The sequence below is a fragment of the Ursus maritimus genome, unplaced genomic scaffold, assembly GCF_017311325.1.
Source record: "Ursus maritimus isolate PB19 unplaced genomic scaffold, ASM1731132v1 scaffold_2, whole genome shotgun sequence".
NCBI classification, from domain to species: domain Eukaryota; kingdom Metazoa; phylum Chordata; class Mammalia; order Carnivora; family Ursidae; genus Ursus; species Ursus maritimus.
The window spans coordinates 76180418-76203175 of record NW_024424452.1 but is presented as its reverse complement, the minus strand read 5'-3'; the positions used below and the strand labels follow the sequence as shown (position 1 = coordinate 76203175).

Here is a 22758-nt window from a genome sequence, read left to right as displayed (position 1 = left end):
GCCATTAATGAGATAGTACAGCAAATAATCCCACCTAGATACAGCACAGAAGCAGCAGTTTGAAAAGCACATGGGGTATACGGGAAGGAGATTTATTTACTAATTTCAGAATGCATGCTAGAGGGGCAAAGATCATTAGGAGAATTCTCCAAGACTAAAAGAGCTGACAAGTGCCATTTCTTCCCATGCACCCACCCCCACCCCAAGCCTAGATAGCCAGATACCTGTGGAAAGCAGCTTCAATACCCTCCACCTATCTTATTGATGCTGTGCACCCCACCCCCACATTCTCCGCGGATTCACCCCATCTAACCTGCCCCACTCTGCAGGAGTCCCCTCAAAGTGGCTCCTATTGTATCTCATCCTGCAAGCAGTCCCAACAGGAACTGACACCACTCCAAGGTGACTCCTATCCTGATGAGAGGGGAAAATAACCACACACACCAACTACACTGCATCCCAGTCACTTATAACTTATAATTGGCAGTGCAAAGAGAGCGCCCTGTTGATCAGTGCATTTGCAGCCCCAGCAGACAGTATGGGGGCAGGTATTTTGGTTTAACTGCCAGCCCCACCCACCAACAAAAACCCCACGGGAGGCAGCACAGGGAGAGAGCCCTGCAGTTTGGGGTCACTTTGCACCCCTGACAAATAGGCTGAGGGCAGGCCTTTAGTCTGACTGCCCCATTACCCAACTACAAGCCCAGAGGGGCCCCTGGCTGGCCCTTTAACAGCAGAGGGACTAAATCTTGCCCAGAACAGGTAAAGTGAAACACTGCAGCTGACTAGACCGAAGGCAAAGAAGGCTTAGCCACAACAGTAGGATACATGAAATCCACACAGGAGACACCCCTGAAGTGCCCGGTTCTGGTGAACAGAGGACCTTGTGCTACAGGGCACCACAGGATCTCTTCCTCATAAAACCACTACTTGCAAGATCCGGGAGACAAAACTGCTTTTCCTAATACATAGAAACAAACACAGACAAAATGAGGAGATGGAGGAATACGTCACAAATTAAAGAATAGACAAAACCACAGCAATAGAGCTAAATGAAACAAAGACAAGAATATGCCTGATTTAAAAAAAAAATCAAAGTAATGGTCATAAAGATACTTACTGGACTTGAGAAAAGAATGGAGGATCTCAGTGAGACCTTCAACAAAAAGACAGAAAATATAAAAAAGAACCAATCAGAGATGAATAACTCAATAAATGAAATTAAAAATACACTAGAGGAATCAACAGTTGATTTGAGGAGGCTAAAGAATGGATCAGCAAGCTGAAAGACAGAGTACGGGAAAGAAACCAAACTGAACAGCAAAAAGAAAAAAAAAATAATGAAAACATGAGAATAGGTTAAGGGAACTCAGCAACATTATCAAGCATAATAACATTTGCATTATAGGGATCCCAGAAGGAGAAGAAAAGGGAGCAGAAAATTTTTTGAAGAAACAATAGCTGAAAACTTCCCTAATCTGTGGAAGGAAACAGGAGGCACAGAGAGCTCCCAATAAAATCAACCCAAGAAGGCCCACCTGAAGACACATAATAATTAAAATGGCAAAAAGCAGTGATAAAGAAAGAAGTTTAAACGTAGCAAGAGAAAAGAAAACAGTTACATACAAGGGAAACCCCATAAGGCCATGAGCTGATTTTTCAGCAGAAACTTTGCAGGGCAGAAGAGAGTGGCATGATATATTCAAAGTGCTGAAAGGAAAAAACCTGCAACCAAACATACTCTACTCAGCAAGGCAATCATTCAGAATAGAAGGAGAGATAAAGAATTTCCCAGACAACAAAAGTCAAAGGAGTTCATCACTACTAAACCAGCCTTACAAGAAACATTAAAGGGAATCCTTTGAGTGGAAAGAAAAGGCCATACTCAAGAGTAAGAAAATTGTGAAAGGAAAAAATTTCACAGTTAAATACAAACATGATAAAAGTATTAGATTAATCACTTATAAAACCACTATGGAGGTTAAAGCACAAAAGCATTAAAATCAGCTATAGCTATAAAAATCAGTCAAGAGAGTCACAAAATAAGAGGATGTGAGCTATAACATCATATACATGAAACAAAGGAGGGGGAAGAAAAATTTAGTGCTTTTAGGTTGGCTTCAAACTTAAATAACCATCAACTTAATATAGACTGCTATATCCATAGGATGTTATATATGAGCCTAAGGGTAACCACAAATTAAAAACCTGTAATAGACATGCAAAAAAATAAAGAGAAGGCAATCCAAGCATATCACTAAAGAAAGACATAAAACCATAAGGGAAGAGAGCAAGAGAAGTAAGGAACAGGGAAGAACTACAAAAAGAACCATAAAAAAGTAATAAAATGGGAATAAGTGCATACCAATCAATAATTACTGTGAATGTAAATGGACTAAATGCTCCAATAAAAAGACACTGGGTGACAGGTGGATAAAAAAAAGTAAGACCCATCTATGGGCTACCTACAAGAAACTCACTTCAGACCTAAAGATACATGCAGATTGAAAGTGAAGGGATGGAAAAAGCATTTACCATGCAAATGGAAGCAAAAAGAAAGCTGGGATAGCAATATTTTTATCAGACAATATAGACGTTAAAACAAAGACTATAATAAGAGACAAAGAAGGATATTACATAATGATAAAGGCAACAATCCAACACAGGAACAACTAAATACATAAAGCAATCATTAACAGACATAAAGGAAGAAACTGACAATAATACAAAAATAGTAGTGAATTTTAATACCCCATTAAAATATATGGATAGATCATACAGGCAGAGTATCAACAAGGAAACAGTGTCTTTGAGTGACACAATAAACCAAATGGATCTAAAAGATAAATTTGAACATTCTATCCAAAAACAGTAGAATACATAATCTTTTCAAGTGTACATGAAACATTCCTCAGAATAGATCACATATTAGGCCACAAAACAAGGCTCAACAAATTCAAAAAGATTGAAATCATACCATGGATCTTTTCTGACCACAATGGTATGAAAATATAAGCCATTCACAAGAAAAAAAGAGTGGAAAGAACACAAATACATGGAGGCTAAATAACATGCTACTAAACAATGAATGTGTCAACCAAGAAATCAAAGTGGAAATAAAAAATACATGGAGAGAAATGAAAATGAAAACACAATTGTCCAAAATCTTTGCGATGCAGCATAAGCTGTTCAGAGAAGGATGATTATAGCAATCAGGCCTACCTCAAGAAGCAAGAAAAATCTCAAATAAGCAACCTAACGTTACACGTATAGGAGCTAGAAAAAGGAAAACAGAGCCCAAAGCCAGTAGAAGGAAGGAAATAATAAAAATTAGAGCAGAAACAAATGAAATAGAGACTAAAAAAAAAAACAATAAAACAGATTAATGAAACCAGAAACTGGTTCTTGGAAAAAAATCAACAAAATTCTTTATCTTTAGCCAAACTCATCAAGAAAAAGAGAGAGGTTTCAAATAAATAAAATCAGAAATGAAGGAGGAGAAATGATAATCCACACCACAGAAATAGAAAGGATTACAAGAGAATATTATGAAAAATTATATGCCAACAAATTGGACAACCTACAAGAAATGGATAAATTCCTAGAAACATGTAACCTTCCAAAACTGAATCAGGAAGAAACAAAATTAGAACAGACCCATTACCAGCAGTGAAACTGAATCAGTAATAAAAAAATAAATTAAAAAAAAAACTCCAAACAAACAAAAGTCCAAGACCAGATGGCATCATAGATGAGTTCTACCAAATATTTAAAGTAGAGTTAATACCTATTCTTCTTAAAATATTCCAAGTAATAGAAGAGGAAGGAAAGCATCCAAATTCATTCTGAGGCCAGCATTACCCTGATACTAAAACTAGATAAAGATACTACAAAAAAAGAAAACCACAGGCCAATATCTCTGATGAACATAGATGCAGAAATCCTCAACAAAATCTTAGCAAAACAAACCTAACAAACATTAAAAGATCATTCACCATGATCAAGTGGGATTTATTCCAGGGATGCAAGAGTGGTTCAATATTTGCAAGTCAATCAACACAGTACATCACACTGACAAGAGAAAAGAGACAAACCACATAATCACCTCACTAGATGCAGAAAAAGCATCTGACAAACTACAACATCCATTCATGCTAAAAACTCTCAACAAAGCTGATGTAGAGGGAACATACCCCAACATAATAGTGGCCTTATATGAAAAACACATAGCTAACATCATAGTCAGTGGTGAAAAAACAAGAGCTTGTCTTCTAAGAACAGGAACAAAATCAAGATGTCGACTCTCAGCAATCAGAGAAGAAAAGGAAGTAAAAGGCATCCAAATTGGTAAGGAAGAAATAAAACTGTCACTATTTGCAGATGACATGATACTTTATATAGAAAACCTGAAAGAATCCACCAAAAAACCACTAGAACTAATACATGAATTCAATAGTCTCAGGATACAAAATTAATATATGGAAATCTGTTGTGTTTCTATATGCTAATAATGAAATAGCACAAAGAGAAATTAAGAAAACAAGCCCATTTACAATTGCTCCAAAAAGAATAAAATACCGGGGTGTCTAGGTGGCTCAGTCAGTTAAGCTTCTGACTCTTGATATGATCTCAGGGTGGAAGCATGGAGCCTGCTTAAGATTCCTTCTCTCCCTCTGCTCCTCCCACCCCCCACAAAAAATAAAAAATAAAATTAAATACCTAAGAATAAAAAACCAAGGTGATGCTCATGGATTGGAAGAACCAATATTAGTAAAATGTCCATACTACCCAAAGCAATCTACAGATTTCATGCAATCTCTATCAAAATACCAACAGCATTTTTCACAGAACTAGAACAAATGACACTAACATTTGTATGAAATCACAAAGACCCCAAATAGCCAAAGCAATCTTCAGAAAGAAAAACAAAGCTAGAGACATCACAACCCTAGGTTTTAAGATATACTACAAAGCTGTAGAAATCAAAACAGTACAGTACAGGGACAAAAACAGACACATAGATCAATGGAACAGAAAAGAGAGCCCAGAAATAAACCTATGCTTTTATTGTCAATTAATCCACAAGGAGGAAAGAATATACAATGGGGAAAAGATAGTCTCTTCAACAAATGGCATTGGGAAAACTGGAGAGCTACATATAAAAGAATGAAACTATACCATTTTCTTACATCATACACAAAAATAAACTCAAAATGGTTTAAAGACCTACATGTGAGACCTGAAACCATAAAATTCCTAGAAAAAAACATAGGACGTAATTTATTTGATATTACATAATTAAGCTATTGGGACTATGCACAGCAAAGGAATCCATCAACAAAATGAAAAGAAAAACTACTGAATGGGAGGAGATACTGCAAATGATTTATCCGATTAGGGGTCCATATACAAAATATATAAAGAATTTATACAACTCAACACCCAAAAACCAAATAATCCAATTTAAAAATGGAAAGAAGACCTGATTAGACATTTTTCCAAAGATATACAGATAGCCAACAGACACATGAAAAGATGTTCAAGATCACTAATCATCAGGGAAATGCAAATCAAAACCACAATGTGGTATCACCTCACACCCGTCAGAATGGCTAAAATCAGAAACAGAAGAAATAACAAGTGCTGGCAAAGATGAAGAGAAAAAGGAAACCTCATGCACTGTTGGTGGGAATGCAACCTGGTACAGCCACTGAGGAAAACAGTATGGAGGTTCCTTAAAATTTTAAAATAGAATTACCATATGATCCAGTAATTCCACTAAAGGGTATTTACCCAACAAAAATGAAAAGACAATTTGAAAAGACATACATACCTTTATGTTTATTTCAGCATTATTTACAATAGCCAAGATATGCAAGCAACCCACCTGTCCATAGATAGATGAATGGATAATTAAGATGTAACATATAATACATATAATTATATGTATTGTATTATATGATAATGTATTATTATACCATATATATTACTATATTATAGTATTTTATACACACACACACAGACACACACACTATGGATTATTACTCAGCCATTAAAAAGAATGAAATCTTGTCATTTGCAACAACATGGATGGACTTAGTTATTACACTAACTGAAATAAGTCCGTCAGAGAAAGAAAAATACCATATGATTTCACTCATATGTGGAATTTAAGAAACAAAACAAATGAACAAACAAAAGAGACAAACAATAAAAAACATTCTTAAATAAAGAGAACCAACTGGTGGTTGCCAGAGGGGAGGCTGGTGGGGGGATGAATGAAACAGATAAAGGGGCTTAAGAGTACACTTATTTTGATGAGCACTGAAAAATGTATAGAACTGTTGAATCAGAAGCCCTCAGTTTGTTTCTCAGAGTCCATGGTCTCTCATGCTTCATTCCCCCTTCTGATTACCCCCCCCTTTCTTTATCCCTTTCTTCCCCTACCGATCTTCCTAGGAGGGGGGTGGGGGAATGGGATAGGCTGGTGATGGGTAGTAAAGAGGGCACGTATAGCATGGTGCACTGGGTGTTATATACAACTAATGAATCATCGAACTTTACATCAAAAACCAGGGATGTACTGTATGGTGACTAACATAATATAATAATAATAAAAAAAGAACTGTTGAATCATTATATTGTATACCTGAAACAAAAATAACACTGTATGCTAAGTATACTTGAATTTTAAAAAATAAACTAAAAAAATTAATGTAATTTAATTTAAAAATATAAATAAATAAAAATAAAAATGTATTCATGGGAAACCATGTAAGGACTTGCAAGTTAAAGCCTTGGCGATAGGTACTTAGTTGGTTATATCTGCAATATTGAAAACATACCTATATATAATGCTTTAATTTCACATAAGTCAAAAATTTTAGGGCATCAGTTATCTGCAAGGTACTCTGTAGAAGATATAAACACAAATAAGATATAGTCCTTGTAATCAGAACCCTTCAATTTACCCAGTGCGGTTAGTGAGATACACAAGACACAAATAACACAGAAAGAATAAACTCCATAAGAATAAATATGTGAAGATGTAACAGAAAGCTAAAAAATAAAATGCTTCTGTTCCAAATGTAGGATATAATTACCTTATATATTCTTATTCTGTGTGTTAATTGTGTAAATTCCTACTACACACAAGTCACCGTGGAAGGCTTTGCCAAAGCACTAACACACATAAAACCAAATTAGGTTTATTTAGTTTAATTTTCTGAGACCTGATAACTTTAAAGGTATATAATAAGAGGCTTAAATTTTTATAAAAATAAGAACACAATGGAATTCATTCAAAGAAAAAACATACTATCTTTTAGCTCAATTTTTTTTGCAAATTCATTTCTATCCTTGTCCAAGTGCACATACAACAAAAGAGTCAAATAACAAAAGGGTGTGTCAAGGGGGTATGTGACCATTTTCCAGATAAGCCCTATGCATAGTAATTGGTCCGAATGTTCAGAGAAAAAATATTATTTTGGTCTGATGTGATCTAAGATTTTCACAGAAAACTTGAAAAGAGGTTAAACTTTAACAAAGGAAGACAAGCAACTGCATTCCAAGAGAATAGAGTAGTATTAGCAAAGCCAGGAGGTAGAAAAATGAGGCATGTAGGGAAGTTGTGGAAAGTAAAACTATTACGGCAAAATTATACAATCATAGACTCAGGTTTGTAAAACGACCTTAAAAGCTATCTAGTACAATAACTGTAATGTTGAAGCCAATTATGAAGAATTTGGCCACTATATTAGAGGCAGAAAAAAGTATTCGAAGTTTCTGAGCCAGCAAATGGCATGATCAAAGCAGTGTTTTAGTAAAATAACCTCCCTGAAATGGGTAGTATTGACTCTGAGCAGGGAAGACAGGAAACAGTCAGCCTAGACCTCCCCTCCCCGACTGTTGGAGTTCTGCCCAGCCTTGAAAGTCAATCGAGTCCATTTCTGGATTATGCCTTCTTAGAAACCTCCAGTTATTTCTCTTTCCCATGAACTCCCAAAACTCCTGGTCTGTGCCTATATCATATAAACAGGACTTTGTTATAGGCTGATCTCTAACTCCCCTCCAACTATGTCTGCTCCTTGATAGCTGATGGTGTATTGCATTAATCTGGGTATCTTTACCTCTCTCACCATTGGCATTACCTAGCACAGTGTTTATAGTAGTTTCTTAAGAAATATTTGTGAAATCATATTTTGATACCAAGGTTATTTTTAACTAGATTATTAATGTTCATCTGCAATAGGAAGTTTAAATAATTTGAAGAAGCGTGCCATAGACATGTGCTGCAGCAAGAGTATGGTACATTGAGGGATCCAAAAGTGGTCAGTCTGGCCAGAGCACAGGGCTGAGGGGTGGGAAAGACAGAAACAGTGACAACAGTAGCTGAAGAAGGTGGATTCAACAGGACCTTGGGAACCATACTGAGTTTAGACTTCACTCTGAAACTAGGGAACCCTGGAAGGAATGAGAATGAACATGACAAAAGGCAGGGAGACTGCTGTAGTAACCCAGGGAAGAAAAGACTAACTTTAGTAGTAGTAATGATGACAGGAAGAAATAGACAATTTCAAAAAATATTACAGAGGCAGAATCAAATGGACTTGATAAAAATGGAGGGAAACAAAGATGAGGGGAAGAAGGAGTAAAGAATAATGCTCAGGTTTCTGGTTTGAGCAACTGGGAGTTCCCATCCACAGAGAAAGGGAACAATGGAGTGGAGTAAATTCTAAGATCACATGATGAATTTAATTCAGGACTATTCGGTTGTGGCTTCTGTAAGATATAGAAGTAGAGGTGACTAGTATGTAGTAGAATATGGTACACAGTCCAGGAAAAAGTTCTGGAATGGAGGTCTAGAGTTAGAGTCATCAGATAAAGGTGGTAACTGCAACCATTGCAGTGGGAGGTATTGGTCAGGGATAGTGCAGTAAGTGAGAAAAGAAGAGGATCTATGAATGAATCATGATAAAAAAACAGTTGTTAAGCCATGATCAGAGGATAAAGAGCTCAAAAATAAAACTGAGAAGGTGTGGCTAGAACAGAAAGAGGCAAACCAGGAGACAGTGGAAGTGTACTGAAGCAAAGGAAGAGATCTCAACAAGAACTGGTTACGGTGTAAAATGAAAGACTCAGAAAGTCCATTGGATTAACTGTTCTGTCTCAGTAGAGTAGTGTGGAAGAAACAAGACTGCAGTGGGCTGGACATCTGGGTGGCTCAGTTGGTTAAGCAACTGCCCTCGGCTCAGGTCATGATCCCAGGGTCCTGGGATCAAGTCCTGCATCAGGCTCCCTGCTCCACTCGGAGTCTGCTTTTCCCTCTGCCCCTCCTCCCACTCGTTCTCTCAATCTCTCTCAAATAATAAATAAAATCTTAAAAAAAAAAAAGACTGTTGTGGGCTGAAAAGTGAAAGACAAATGAGAAAGAAAAAAGGGGAGTCTAAATCTAAGGTTGACTCTAAGTCAACCCATGGAGGGCTCACATGAATCAAGAAAATGGGAGTCCCTCAAAGATGCAGATTCCATGGCAAATGTTAGGGTGTGCCTCTCCCTCCACCATTATGTTTAGTTTGTAGAGGAGACTTAGAATTAAATGAAACTTTAGTAGTAACCATGATGGAGAAAATACTAGCAAAATGGCAACATACACACTATGAATGTATAAGGAAAAGGCCCACCCTTTATACTTTGGTGACAGAGCATTTAAAGAGTTGACCCCTTCCTAAGGCTTGGGGTTTGCTTAGTAGCAATTAACAAAGTTATCTCCTTTTTCTCTTCTAGTAGCTACCACTGTAGGCTACCACCAAGCTGTCAGTAAAGTATGGCTCACCAATGAAGGACTCAGAACAATCAGCTGGACTCACCATACTCTAGAACTATGCTGTCCAATACAGTTGCTGGTAGCCAAATGTGGTTATTTAAATCAAAATTTTAATTAATTAAAATTTAATTTAACTTTCATTTCTTTCCTTTGGTTTGCTAGCCACATTTAAGCTTCTCAATAGGTACATGTGGCTAGAACCTATTGTATTGGACAGCACAGATTATAAAATATTCTCACCCCTTCAGAAAGTTCTATTGAACAGCACTGCTCTGGAGTTAAGAAGCTCTTTCAGAATGTCCTTTTATATCACCCCAAGAAGATTACGAATACCCGCCGAGAATCCCAAGAGTGCAGCTTATCACATGCCAGCTTGGCTCCAACCAATCAGACTGAAGCCAAAAGGGCTTGAAGAAAACTACATGATGTCAATTCCCCCTGCAAGATCTTTAGTGAAGTCACAGCCTAAATATTATGCAAGAAAACCCTCCAGAACTTGGGGGCCTATCAAAGAAGGATGACTCACCTCCTAAGATCCATTTTAAGGATGAAGACAATGCTCAAAATAACAGATTTGAGAATGAAAAAGAAAAGTAGAAGTCTGCTTATTTTTAAAATGGTGCTTAAAAATTAGAACTCGTTAAGTTATTTGAACAGGTGATACTAATGATGCCCTTGCAAGTTGTTCAACCCTATATTTCTACCAGATACTAGTCCCAGTAAGCAACCAACATGTAATTTCTGAATGTGCAAATGAGTCAAAAGAATAATCTTGTTATAATACCTAAAATTTGATTCTACACGCGAGAACATTCTCATGTAAGAATAGGAACTAGAAACACTATTATAATAGAACATAATTATATATTTAGAAAAAAAAAGAAGAATGCAAAGGGAAAAACCAATATTGTTCTAGAACTTGGTGCCAAGGTTCCCATACACCACCTTTCATAAAACGGCAACAAAGGCATTTCAGAGGATCAGGAAAGAGATACAATGAATATTATAACCAATAGAATTTTCATGGTACTCATATAACAAGAACTGAAATCTGCACACTGCATCATTTCAACTATGAGAAAACAGGTGTTGAGACCAACCCAGCAGATTGAAAAACATACCTTGGTCTGCCACTCCTGGCACAGAGATATTACTCAAAAGGTCTATATCTGTAGCCTATTTTTCTCTTAAACCACCGGACTGCATAAGTCATAGACAGAAGGTGAATTGTGACCATGGAACAAATGAAGAAGAGCACAAGAACATGAAAGTTCACTTCCCAAGGCATTCAGCTAACAAGCTTGCCTTTCTATTCAAATACAGCAGGATTACGGGGAAAGAGGGGAAGTGAATAAAAGCATAATTGGACTAGGTTTTGTTTGCTTACATAACAAAAACTAGTATTGTGTAAAAAAAATAGAATGTAAGATTGTTTTTTTCAACAGAGAAGAATGATAAATTAAAATCCTTAACTCATGAGGAAAGTTGACATTTTCTTCTGAAATATTGGACTTTTAGATTCAGAAATTATATTATAGTTGAAAGATCAAGCTTTCAGAAACCAGGAAATTCCAAAGCAAGCCTACAGCAGTACTTTCTTGGACACATTACACGTGGTACATATTTTACGGTCTATGTTTAACAAATAGCTGGAAGATGAAAAAAAATTTCCACACATTCAGCATGGCGGAATACGGTCTACAGCAGAAAGGACAAGTTTGAGATGTCCTGAACACTACTCTGAGCATTAATATTCTGTTAGTCTAATTTTAGCAATTTGTTTTCTTTTCTTTTTTTTTTAATTTTTAGAACAAAAGTCATCCCGGTTGGAAAAAGCATGTATGTGTGTAAAATGCTATGTCCATCACCATCCTATAAATCTGAGAAGTGGTTCCCCTCTTTTGGCAACTCTAAAAATCTCATGAAATAAATGCTTATTTTCCTCAACTCCAGACCTTAATTTTCTATCTTTGGAACTTAAAAATACTTACATAATTGTCTTCAAATATGGCTTGACTTTTCTTCTTTGATGGAAACAGCATTCCTGCCAACTTTAAAATTTATAGCTACAACCATATTTTTCTAATTTTTAAAAGCACAAAAAAATACCACAACCCCTTAAGTGATTTTGAAATGAACATTTCTTCATATTCATAATTGTCCCATGTCACACTGAAATGCACTCCAACTCAGCATACAAATGGAAAGAACATTCACCTCTGAGTCTCATCTACAGACAATATCAGCAACTAAAAAAATATTCCAGTGGCAGTCATACTCCAGTCATCATAAATTTCATAACAAAGTAAAATGGTGCATCTAGTAATCAAATTCCTCTGTGTATCTGTGTGTGTATGTGTGTGGCACTTTCTCACATTTACAGACTACACCACAGTTTGCAAAAGCACTTTCCCATAACTTCATTAATTTGATCTTCCAACAATCCTGAAAGGTACACAAGACAGGGATTATTTACTATTCCATTTGATAGAGCAGTAAACTGAGATACAGAAAGGCTAAATGATTTGCCAAAAAACAAAGCTCACCAGTGACAAACCCTGGAAAAAATATCCAGACTGTTGACTCCTAGGCCAGTCCTTTAAAAGAAAGTTTAGATGTGCAGTTTTAAATTAGATGAAAAATGTTTATAGTTGCTAGGTTTCTAAAGCAGTTTGAACAATGCTTCTTTTTTCTCCCCCAACATCATAAAGGTTCATAGTCTATCTCACTGCTGGAAAAATGGAGCAGTCACCTGGATTACAGAGAGACTGCATCAAAAAGCTGAGTTTGAAAGTATTTACATTTGCAAAATTATATGCCTTTGGAAACCTAGTCAATATAATACTATAGCTGAACAGCTTCTGAGGTAGAAAATATTGAAACTCTGAACTACTTATCTTTAAAAATAAATAAGCCTATTGGGTGCCTGGGTGGCTTAGCTGGTTGAACATTCAACTCTTGGTTTTGGCTCAGGTCATGATCTGAGGGTCATGACATCGGGCTCCAAGTCAGGCTCAACGTTCAGCGGGGAGTCTGGTTGAGATTCTCTCTCTCCTTCTCTCCCAACCCTACCTACCCTCCAGCACTCATGCATGCTCTCTTTCTCAAATAAATCAATCTTTATAAATAAATAAGTAAGTAATCTGGGGGTAAAACGTTTCAAGAAGACAATAGGGGTGAAATTAAATTGTAGCACTGATTACAGAACTTTTTCAAAAAAACATGAATCCTTTCTAAATTCCTTAGGATTCTTTTCTGTTTCTCCTTAAATCAGGTACCACAACAGGGCAATGTTGCAACATCCTTTTCACTTTTAAGTTATAGTGTCAAGTTTACATCTACATCTGCTACATTTTTATAAGAACCTAACTGGCATTTGTAACCAATAAAAATCAACATTAAAGGCAGCATTCTTGTTATTTCAAATGACTCAAGGATTTGTTGTTCTTTTAAATTCCTCAAAGAAGCAAGTGAAGTAAATGGAGAATGTGTCAGCTTAACTTTTTACATGTGTTTCTCTCTACTTTTCAATTATTAGGCAAGCTCCTAAAGACACATTTTTTTTTCCTTTTTCTTATATATTTTCTCCCATAGCAACTAGTGTAGTGCTTGGCACCAGCACACAGAGTTCACTGACTATGCTGGAAACTGGGCAGAAATTGTCAAGTCCCCCCTTCCAAGTCCAGGGATAGAGAGGCATATCAGAGTCTAGGTTTCTTCCTACTGGTGATTTTGCAGAAGGAAATGAGCAGTGCAGATGGTGAGAGCCATGGGTGCTAAAAGAGGGGGGGCCAGGTCTATATGAAATGCCTGTGGAGAAAAGACCTATCTACAAGTTGAGAGTGGGTAGTGTGGATAAAAATGCAACTGACCAAAAGAACACACTCATCACTGTGTTGTAACAACTTTGCACATAGGTCATAGACATAAAATGGTTGAGAAAAACTAATCTACCACATAATGGATGCAAAATACATATACACACTTGGTTAAGCCCTCAGGACGACAGCCAAGTTTACAATGAAACAATTTTCTGTTGGATAATTGGGCCTTTGCTCCCTGACACATGCCTGGAAATTCCTCAGGTCACTGTGTAGTTTAGCTTACATGATCTACACATCTGTTGCTTCTAAGTCAGAGTATAATTAAAAAAATTTATTATACATTTTGTTGTTATATTTTTTTTACTTGTCTCTGTTCTTGAATATACAGTTCAAATAATGGTACTTGGCCCCTTTACTTTATATTTTATATAAAATAGAGTATGTTTTATATACTTGAAGTTGGAAATATGTACATGCCACAAATATATTTTAAAGTTAGAATCAAAATTCCTTAAGAGCAAACAAAAACTGGTTCCACTAAAGGGCAGGAAAAAATGGTGATTTCAGGGTCTTGAAAATGTCACATGATGAATAACCAACCCTGAATAACTAAGCATATCTATATGACAATATCTGTGAATATAGCAATAGAATATTAGAATATAACAGACTACATGTATGATAGAATAGCAATATATAGAAAAGCTTATATAAAGTATATATACTTTGTAGAAAAGAGAATGTTCATCCATAAAGATTCCATCTAAGTTTATAAAGGATAGCTTTTTTAAAAAAAAATAGACCTCTATGTTCTTATTTAGGGATATTAAAATAGCTTGCATCCTGTGAATTGCATTTGATGCTTCAAATTTATGTGAGAAAGTGTTCCCATACATATTTTAAATGTGCATCTGTTACTGCTTATCTATGAGAGTTCAAGTACAAACTGCAGACCATCATCCAAAAACAATGAATATCTAAGACACATATGACTTCATGTGCTGTACAATGAAAGAGCCAACTACTTTATCAAGAAAACATGGCCTCATGGCCGTGAGGTTCAGACCTCCTACGTGGTCGACTCAGAGTTAATCCTGACACAGAATGTGTTCTCAAAAGTAGTAGGGTTGTAGCAGAAATTCACAATGTGCATTCTAACCAACCAGCAGGAGGAAGGCATGTGGCAATCAAGTGTTTCACGTACTTTGCAAACCCAATGAAATCTTCGTGGTTGGTGTTGATGTAGGAGACTTGGATGTCAATCAATAGCAGTACCTACAAATCAAAGAGAAACACTTCAGTGAAAACCCATCATAAATATTCTCAAACACAAAACTCAGTAATTGCCTACAAATTATTTATCTTCATCTGATTTTTAAAAAGATGCTTCAGTTAAAATGAGAAGTTGCATGAATTTTTTTCATTAGACTCTCATAATTTTTACTCTAAGTTCAGAAATGTAAAATCTACATCAAAAGTCTAAGTCCTACATGAAGACAACAGCATTAGAGTTTACAGGCATGTACTCCACCTATTTAACACAGAACCTAGAATTATTCTAGTCTTCTAAAGTGTAGGCATCACGTTCAAAAGGATATGCATGGGGGTGCCTGGGTGGCACAGCGGTTAAGCGTCTGCCTTCGGCTCAGGGCGTGATCCCGGCGTTATGGGATCGAGCCCCACATCGGGCTCTTCTGCTGTAAGCCTGCTTCTTCCTCTCCCACTCCCCCTGCTTGTGTTCCCTCTCTCGCTGGCTGTCTCTATCTCTGTCGAATAAATAAATAAATAAAATCTTTAAAAAAAAAAAAAGGATATGCATGTACCAGCGAGGGGCTGGCTGCTCACAGCTTCCCGCTCCTGTCGACACTGTACTCTAGCCATGAAATAACAATATTATCTCTTGCTTTTCCCCCTCTTCTCCCTCTTTAAGCTCCTTCTAGGCAATCAGAAAAAAACATCTCATCAACCAACTCAAAAAGGCAATATACAAATAAATAGAAAACGTCTTTGAGATCCCTAGGCTTCATCATCAAAGCAAAATTTCAGTCACGTCTCCGCTAAAAGATCGCCTCCTCAGAGGGATCCTCCCCGCCCATTCTATCTAAACTAGCACTCCCTTTGTATCCCATTACTCTGCCTGGCTTTCCTCTGTAGCACTACCACTAGCTGACATAGTAAGTTTCTACATGCTCCATATACAGACCCCATATGCCATATCCACTGCTCTATCCTCATTGTCTAGAACATCATACACATTCAATCAAGATTTGTCAAGGAATGAACTGAATGCATGTTCCAGTAAACATGAAACATGAAAATGTTCAAATCACAAGATACTTATAAACTCTAAGTCAGAGATTTAGAAAGTCCCTCTGTAGAAAATATTCTTCAGTAGGACACAAGAGGGCTTAGAACAAGAGAGGGTGGAGCAACCAACCAGAAACCATAAGAGACTTTTATTCCAGAGATATTCAAAACTGAGTTCCCCTTCCTGCTTCCTTTTGTTCTCCCAACTGTGTCACTTGTCTTTCTAGAATGCTGAGACTTGTTAACTGCTTCTCCTTCTCCCTCTCCCTCTGCTCCTCCCCGCACCCCCGCTTGTGCTTGTTCTCTCTCTCAAATAAAATCTTAAAAAAAAAAAGAATCCCTGCCCACATACCTCCAGAGCTCTGCACTTTGACTTTGCTGAAAGAAGTTTTGATAAACACAGTAGGCATGTTCATGCTGCCTCCCTCCACCGAAGATGGCATTTGAGTGCATCAGAGCACTCATAATAATAAGAGTTCACTGACAGGGTCTATACAATCCTCCCCAGAGGGTACTTCCTCAGGAAAGCGTTACCAGATCCTCACCCTGTACCTTCACCCCAAACCAGATTGGATCATGCTATTTCTGTCATATAGACTACAGATCATATTATATTTTATACGTATATTGCACCTACACTTTTTATTTGTAGTGTATACCACAGATGTAACTAATTTGTATATATTTTTTTGGATGTTTTGCTTACATGCAAGACTGCAAGTAAGTCCCACGGAAGTAGGAATTATACTTGTCTTGTTCACCACTTTATGCCCAGAATGTAGTATGATACACATAGTAGTAAGTGCCCAGTAAGTATTTGTGGCTATAAATTTATAACTTCTCCCAGACTTGAAGAAGACTTTGCTTTAAAGGGAGCAATTTATTATTATATATTTAGTACATGGCCACTTACTATTGTCTCTCACTACCCAATGCTATGAACTAGTCTAAGGCTTTGCTTTCATGGCTAATCTCAGGTGGTCATCTGACTGAATCTTGCTGAGTCCCAAGGGGACCTGCCAAAAAGAATAAATGGATCACCCCAAATCCATCTCCACTACCAACCATAAAGTCAAGGTACAGGCACTATTAGGTCAATAACATACTTGTATGAAAAAGTTTCATATCATCAGATACAGTTTCATTTCTTCTCTTAATGAATAAAACTAAAGAGTTAGGAGGAATTGTCATTATTAGATTATCTGTGGTATTGCCTCTATTCTCCCTACAAAGAAACCAGATTCTGTTAAATGTCATACTCCCAAATCCTTTTGGCCAGGGGTTTGTATCAATAAACCATAATGTTTAAGCACAAATAAATTGTTACAACCATAAAGAGCAAAATATCTACATAATTCTCAACACTGCCTAAGGTTGTCATGAATATTTTGGCCGTTCGTGCACATTAACTTGGACGGCAGTATAGGAAAAAAGTAGAAAAAAAAATAAAGACTATGGCTGCTCTCATTCATATTCCTGGAAACTGGGAGTCTGTGTTCATCCTAGGAAAAGAGCCAGGTCGCATGTGGGGGATGAAAAGGAAAACAGTACATTTTTTTCTCATCTTTTCACTTTCTCAGAGTTTCTCACTGCCTTTCTACCCACAGTTATTGAATATTTAGTTAAAGAAAAGTAAAGCTACCCTGGCTAGCGGTAACCGCCCACAAAGGCAGCCACTTTCACATGCAATGACACGTATGGAAGCACCTGGAACAAGAGCAGGCACGCACTGTTGGTTGAAAAAACTGTTTTAGAAAAAAGTTCACAGATTTATGGTTTCCCATATTTTTTAATTTTGAAGACTCCCCCCCCACCCACCTCACAAAGCTTCCAGAGCAGAGACTGGTAATAATTTCTTAAAAATTTCTTAAAACTGAAAAATAACTGCAAGAATACCTCAAAGCATTTCTGGCAGAAGCTGGAGGAAACGGGTCACTCTCTGACCAGCTACTTCAGAAGCATCATATGACACAAAGCAGCACAGAGTTCAGAACTCATATGTGAGATCTATGTAAACTGATACATTCGCATTATCAAGAACATACATGTTTTTACTATGCTACACAGGTCCTTATTACAGGTGTCAAGCGCCAGCATCTTCAAGTAGTTAATTGATTAACTGTCAGACCAGGACATCTGAGATGGTCACTTAGCAGAGAAACACCTGCTCCATCCCTTAGCTCCCACTTGGGGAGTGAATTCAGCATTACATCAGAGTTGCAGATGGAAGACAATTTCTCTTGAAATCAGCAAAGGCCATTCTTTCTCACAGATACTATGTGTCATAGCTCTTCAGGAAAAACAGTGAAAACCACTAAAATTAATGAAGAACTAAGAGCTGTATTTGGATTACTTCATTTCATCCTCACAAAACGTCTCTGAGTTAACTACCACTATTACCCCACTTTAAGATGAGGAAACTGAAGTATAAGACGTCCAGTGCCTTGTTATTTACACAGAAAGTAATGGGAGGGCTTGGATTTGAACTCAGGCCGTCTGAACCGGAAGCCCACAATGCTAAGTTTGAGAATATCATTTTAGGAAAGCAAAAGTCTAAAACATGAAACATGAAGAAGTTAACAATTGCTTATAATTAAGATAATAATTGTACTACTTTTTCTTCAATATTGTTTTTTTTAAAAGATTTTATTTATTAATTTGACATAGAGAGACAGCCAGCGAGAGAGGGAACACAGGCAGGGGGAGTGGGAGAGGAAGAAGCAGGCTCCCAGCGGAGGAGCCTGATGTGGGGCTCGATCCCAGAACGCCGGGATCACGCCCTGAGCCGAAGGCAGACGCTTAACCGCTGTGCCACCCAGGCGCCCCCTTCAATATTGTTTTTATATATCATCCCTAAGAGTTAAATAGGATATATTATCCCTTTAATTTTATAAAGATACGAAATTAAAAGGGTTATCTTATTGACTTAAAGTCAGGAGTATGGTTGATATTAGAACTTAAGTTTTCTTGGTCCCACAGTAGCCGTGACATTAGATGTGCAGGGGAACTTCTGGCAGCGAGATTTTATATCTGGCCCTAGGCTTCATTTCATTGGTTCATGAGTTAACGTTGACTTGTTTATCTCTACTAAGTTACAATGCCTATTTTTTCCTCTTTTGGCTATTGTAACTATCCAAGGGTGTGGAAGCTGGAAAACAAGTGAAAACTATAAATAATGGTTAATTAACTTTCAAAGCACAATGATAAAAAGTAGTAGCAATGAATCCCATAGCTCAAGCAGAGAACAAGCTGTTACCGAGTCACAAATATCACAATCGACTGGGCCTCCATCCTTCTGTCTCTTCACTTTCTCCTGCCACCCCTCCCCTCCCACATCCCCTCCCACCCTTGCATGCACCCTCTGTGGCAGATTGCCTGCATCTGTCTCCCTGTAGTTTGTCTAGATCTTCTATTTTGCCTTCCTCCTTTTTTCCCCTGGCTGTCCCTCTCTCCCTTTCCAACTCGTCTAGGAAGCACAAAAATCTTGGAATTCTAACTTATAGAGACTTCCGAGATCATATGGACCAACATCCCAATGTTGTACATGAGAAAACAACAGTCCCGAGAAGTGATTTTCACAAGAACACGCTGTTATTTTGTGGAGAACACATGGCCTGAGTCCAGTGTCCTCTCTGTGCTGTCACAGCTGTGTCCTGGAATCCAAGAGCACTTGAAAACCTCCGTGCTTCCCATTATAATGTTTTCTAAATAACTAAGAACAAAATCCACCTAAATTTAAGAAACTTTTATTATTTTCACATAGTCCTTAGCTTTTTTTTTTTAATGAATTATCTTCACATAATCTTTTGAATTCAAGGAGTTAAATAGGATTAGAAGATAATTTTAAGGTCACTCCTTACAAGACACAGCATTTACTAAATAGAAATCTTTAAAAAAGCAGTTCTTAAACATTTTGTTTTCCAATCATAGGTTCCATGGATAAGCACCTCAGAAAAGAAATCACAAACACCAAACATTGTGCATAACATTTTTGGAATTTATGAACACCCTGATACCCATCTGTGGGCCCATTAAAGGTTAAGAACCCCTGCTTAAAGAAAAAATGTGGTATGTTTCTGGATTCTTGGTTTTCAAAGTGGGGTGCGTACACGCTAGGGGTCTACATGATGATCCATGGGGCACTGAGGAAAAAAAGTAACGGAACTCCTATTGCTGCTTTCGAAATGTCATCCTTCTAAAGTTTTTATGCTTGTTTATATTTTTAACATACACAAGATGTTAGCATAGCAACACATGGATAAAATTCATAAATAAGTACAAATAAACATATGTGGTTGTGTTCTCAGCTACTTTTTTCCATTCAGAGACAGGCCAACTGTTGGAGACCACCAGACAGTTCTGGAGAGACCTCCCGCTTCCCACAAGGACCCTGCCCGCCAAGGAAGCCTCCCCTCACCTGGTCCTTTGTCTTCCCTTCTCGTTCGCGAATGTGGTTGGCAACAATCCTTTCTGTTTCCTCACAGAGTCTGGGGAAGTTTGCCAGCTGTTAAGAGAAACAGATCTGAGTGTTAATACTCAAAAGGTTATGCTTCAAAAAAGCAGCAGAGATAAATTATTTTATCTTACAGAAGGCACAAATTGCAAATCTGGAAGCAAAAGTAAAATATCCTAAAGAAGAATGGCAGAGTAACAGAAGGGGCTCCACGAACTATAACCAAAATAACTACATTATCTGATAGGAAACACTTTAAAACCAGTAGAGAAATTCCCTACAAAAAAACCCAAAAAAAAACAAAAACAACCACAACCACCACCCACGAACCCAAATACCAGCTAGTAGTATGCTCTACAGAGTTGGCACTTGATAAAATTCAAAGATAAAGAAGATGGAAATGAGGATGAAAAGGATAATAATAACTCACATTTATAGAGGACTTACCATATTCTAGTCTGTGTGCTAAACACCTCATGAATTATTCAAAATCCACACAATCATAAAAGATAGATTCTATTATTAACCCCATTTTATAAAGGAAGAATGTGAAGCACAGAGAAGTTAAGTAACTTGCCCAAGAGTAAACCGCTCAGAATTGGTGGGTCCAGGATTCCAACCCAAGTCCTCAGACTCCAGAGCCCATCATCTTGTCCACTACTCCTTGAGAATGATTCATTCCATGAACCATGGAAGTAATTTTTTTTAATTCTTTCCTAACAGATGTGTTTGTGTGTACACACTTTTTGACAAAATTGTAGAAATAACTCATTTCAATCACTCATCCCATTATTATGCAGGTAATTGTCAAAACTTTAATTTGCAAAAGGGAATGAATTAATCACAGTTTTTTCAATGTAAGGAAGAAGAATGGAATGCTATGAGGATGTTCAAGGAGGCCTAACCTAGAAGGACTTAGGTAAAGTTGCTCAGGAATAGTTATGGGGAAAATGGAGCTTTTTAGGCATAAGAATGTGTGTGAAGGCAATAAGGGACAGGGACAATGAATGGTAAAAGAAGTAAAGGAAGATTAGAGCAGAGAGTGAGGAGGATGGTCCGACGGCGAAGCTAGAAAGATAAACAGGGGTCAGATCAGGGGGATCCTTGCAGACCTGCTATGAATTTTGGCTCCTGAAGCAATTCAGGTGGGAAATGAGGGTAACTTGGCCTGGGAGGGCAGCAATAGAATGGTGAGAAGGGTGCAAATTCATGGCTTAGGACAGGCCAAAGGTTAATTCCAATTCTTATTTAAAGCACTTGCTAATTAATAAGGATAACATTAATATCTCATAAAAACAGGATGAAAAGAATATGATTTTATTTAAAAAGAAATTTAATGATCAATAAGCAGAAGAAAAATATTAAACTGCACAAATGATCAAAGTAACACAAAGAAAGATATTAACTATCATGTTGTCAGAGTGCTATAATTAAGCCTTAATACAGACCAAGGACACCGAAACTACCAGTTTAAACTTGCTGAAGAAGTGATAATGAGAATAATCTTTCTGGAAAGCAACTTGGCAATATGTATCAAAAAAATCTCAAAGCCATCCATTTATATATCTGTTGACCTAATTATTTCACAGGATTCTGAGATAAAATAGTAAGGACATTCATCACAGCATCACTTGGAATAGCAATAAGACAAGTGAATAAACAAAACTCTTTAAACCACTTAAGTCTCTAATAATATTAAATAAGTTAAGGTAGATCCACTAATGGGATGTAATTAGCCACTCCAAAATATAACCAATACCTAATTTTTTATTCTATCCAATTCCTAAATATTATCTAGTAACATGGTAAAGTGGTTATAGTATGACAAAAGTGAAGAAAATCGGGCTGCTAAATATACAATGTGATTACACACAAGCATACACATACATACACATAGTCACAGGCCACCATATACCCTTGATATCCTTCAAGGATATAGCCTGAGACCTTACAAATCTCAAAATTCTTGAGTAATGTTGTGGCAGCTACTATTCTCCTAACTTTTAAGCAGTTAGAACTAGGCTTCCCTGAGGCATGGCTGCTCCATGGTCAAACAAGGTCACTGTACACACCAAACTTTATAGTATACATGATGCACGCAATGACTTAGCTAGAAAACAAACTGCAATTCCCCTGGAAACCATCATAATCACAAATCACAAATAAATCTTAAACCTTCTGAAGCTGCAAATCTACTGTCCGTACACAGAAAAAAGATCTACATAAATACCACAAAATGTTAATGGGCATAACCTCTTTGAATGATGGGATTATGCATAATTTGCATTTTTGTTTAAATACATCCCTATATTTTCCAAATTTTTCTACAGTGACTGTAGAGTGCTTGT

At 37.1% G+C, this 22758-nt stretch overlaps 1 protein-coding gene across 9 annotated transcripts in view; it reads right to left on the bottom strand.

Moving 5' to 3' along the window:
- The window catches only part of DNM3 (dynamin 3), a 522795-nt gene that overhangs the window by 288622 nt on the left and 211415 nt on the right, over positions 1-22758 (bottom strand). For all 9 annotated transcript variants that reach the window (XM_040636206.1, XM_040636208.1, XM_040636209.1 and 6 more), the window contains exons 11-12: positions 20375-20461; positions 14855-14925 (exon numbers count right to left, since the gene is read on the bottom strand). In XM_040636206.1, the coding sequence (XP_040492140.1) occupies positions 14855-14925; positions 20375-20461 (158 nt within the window). The remainder of the gene's footprint in view (positions 1-14854; positions 14926-20374; positions 20462-22758) is intronic.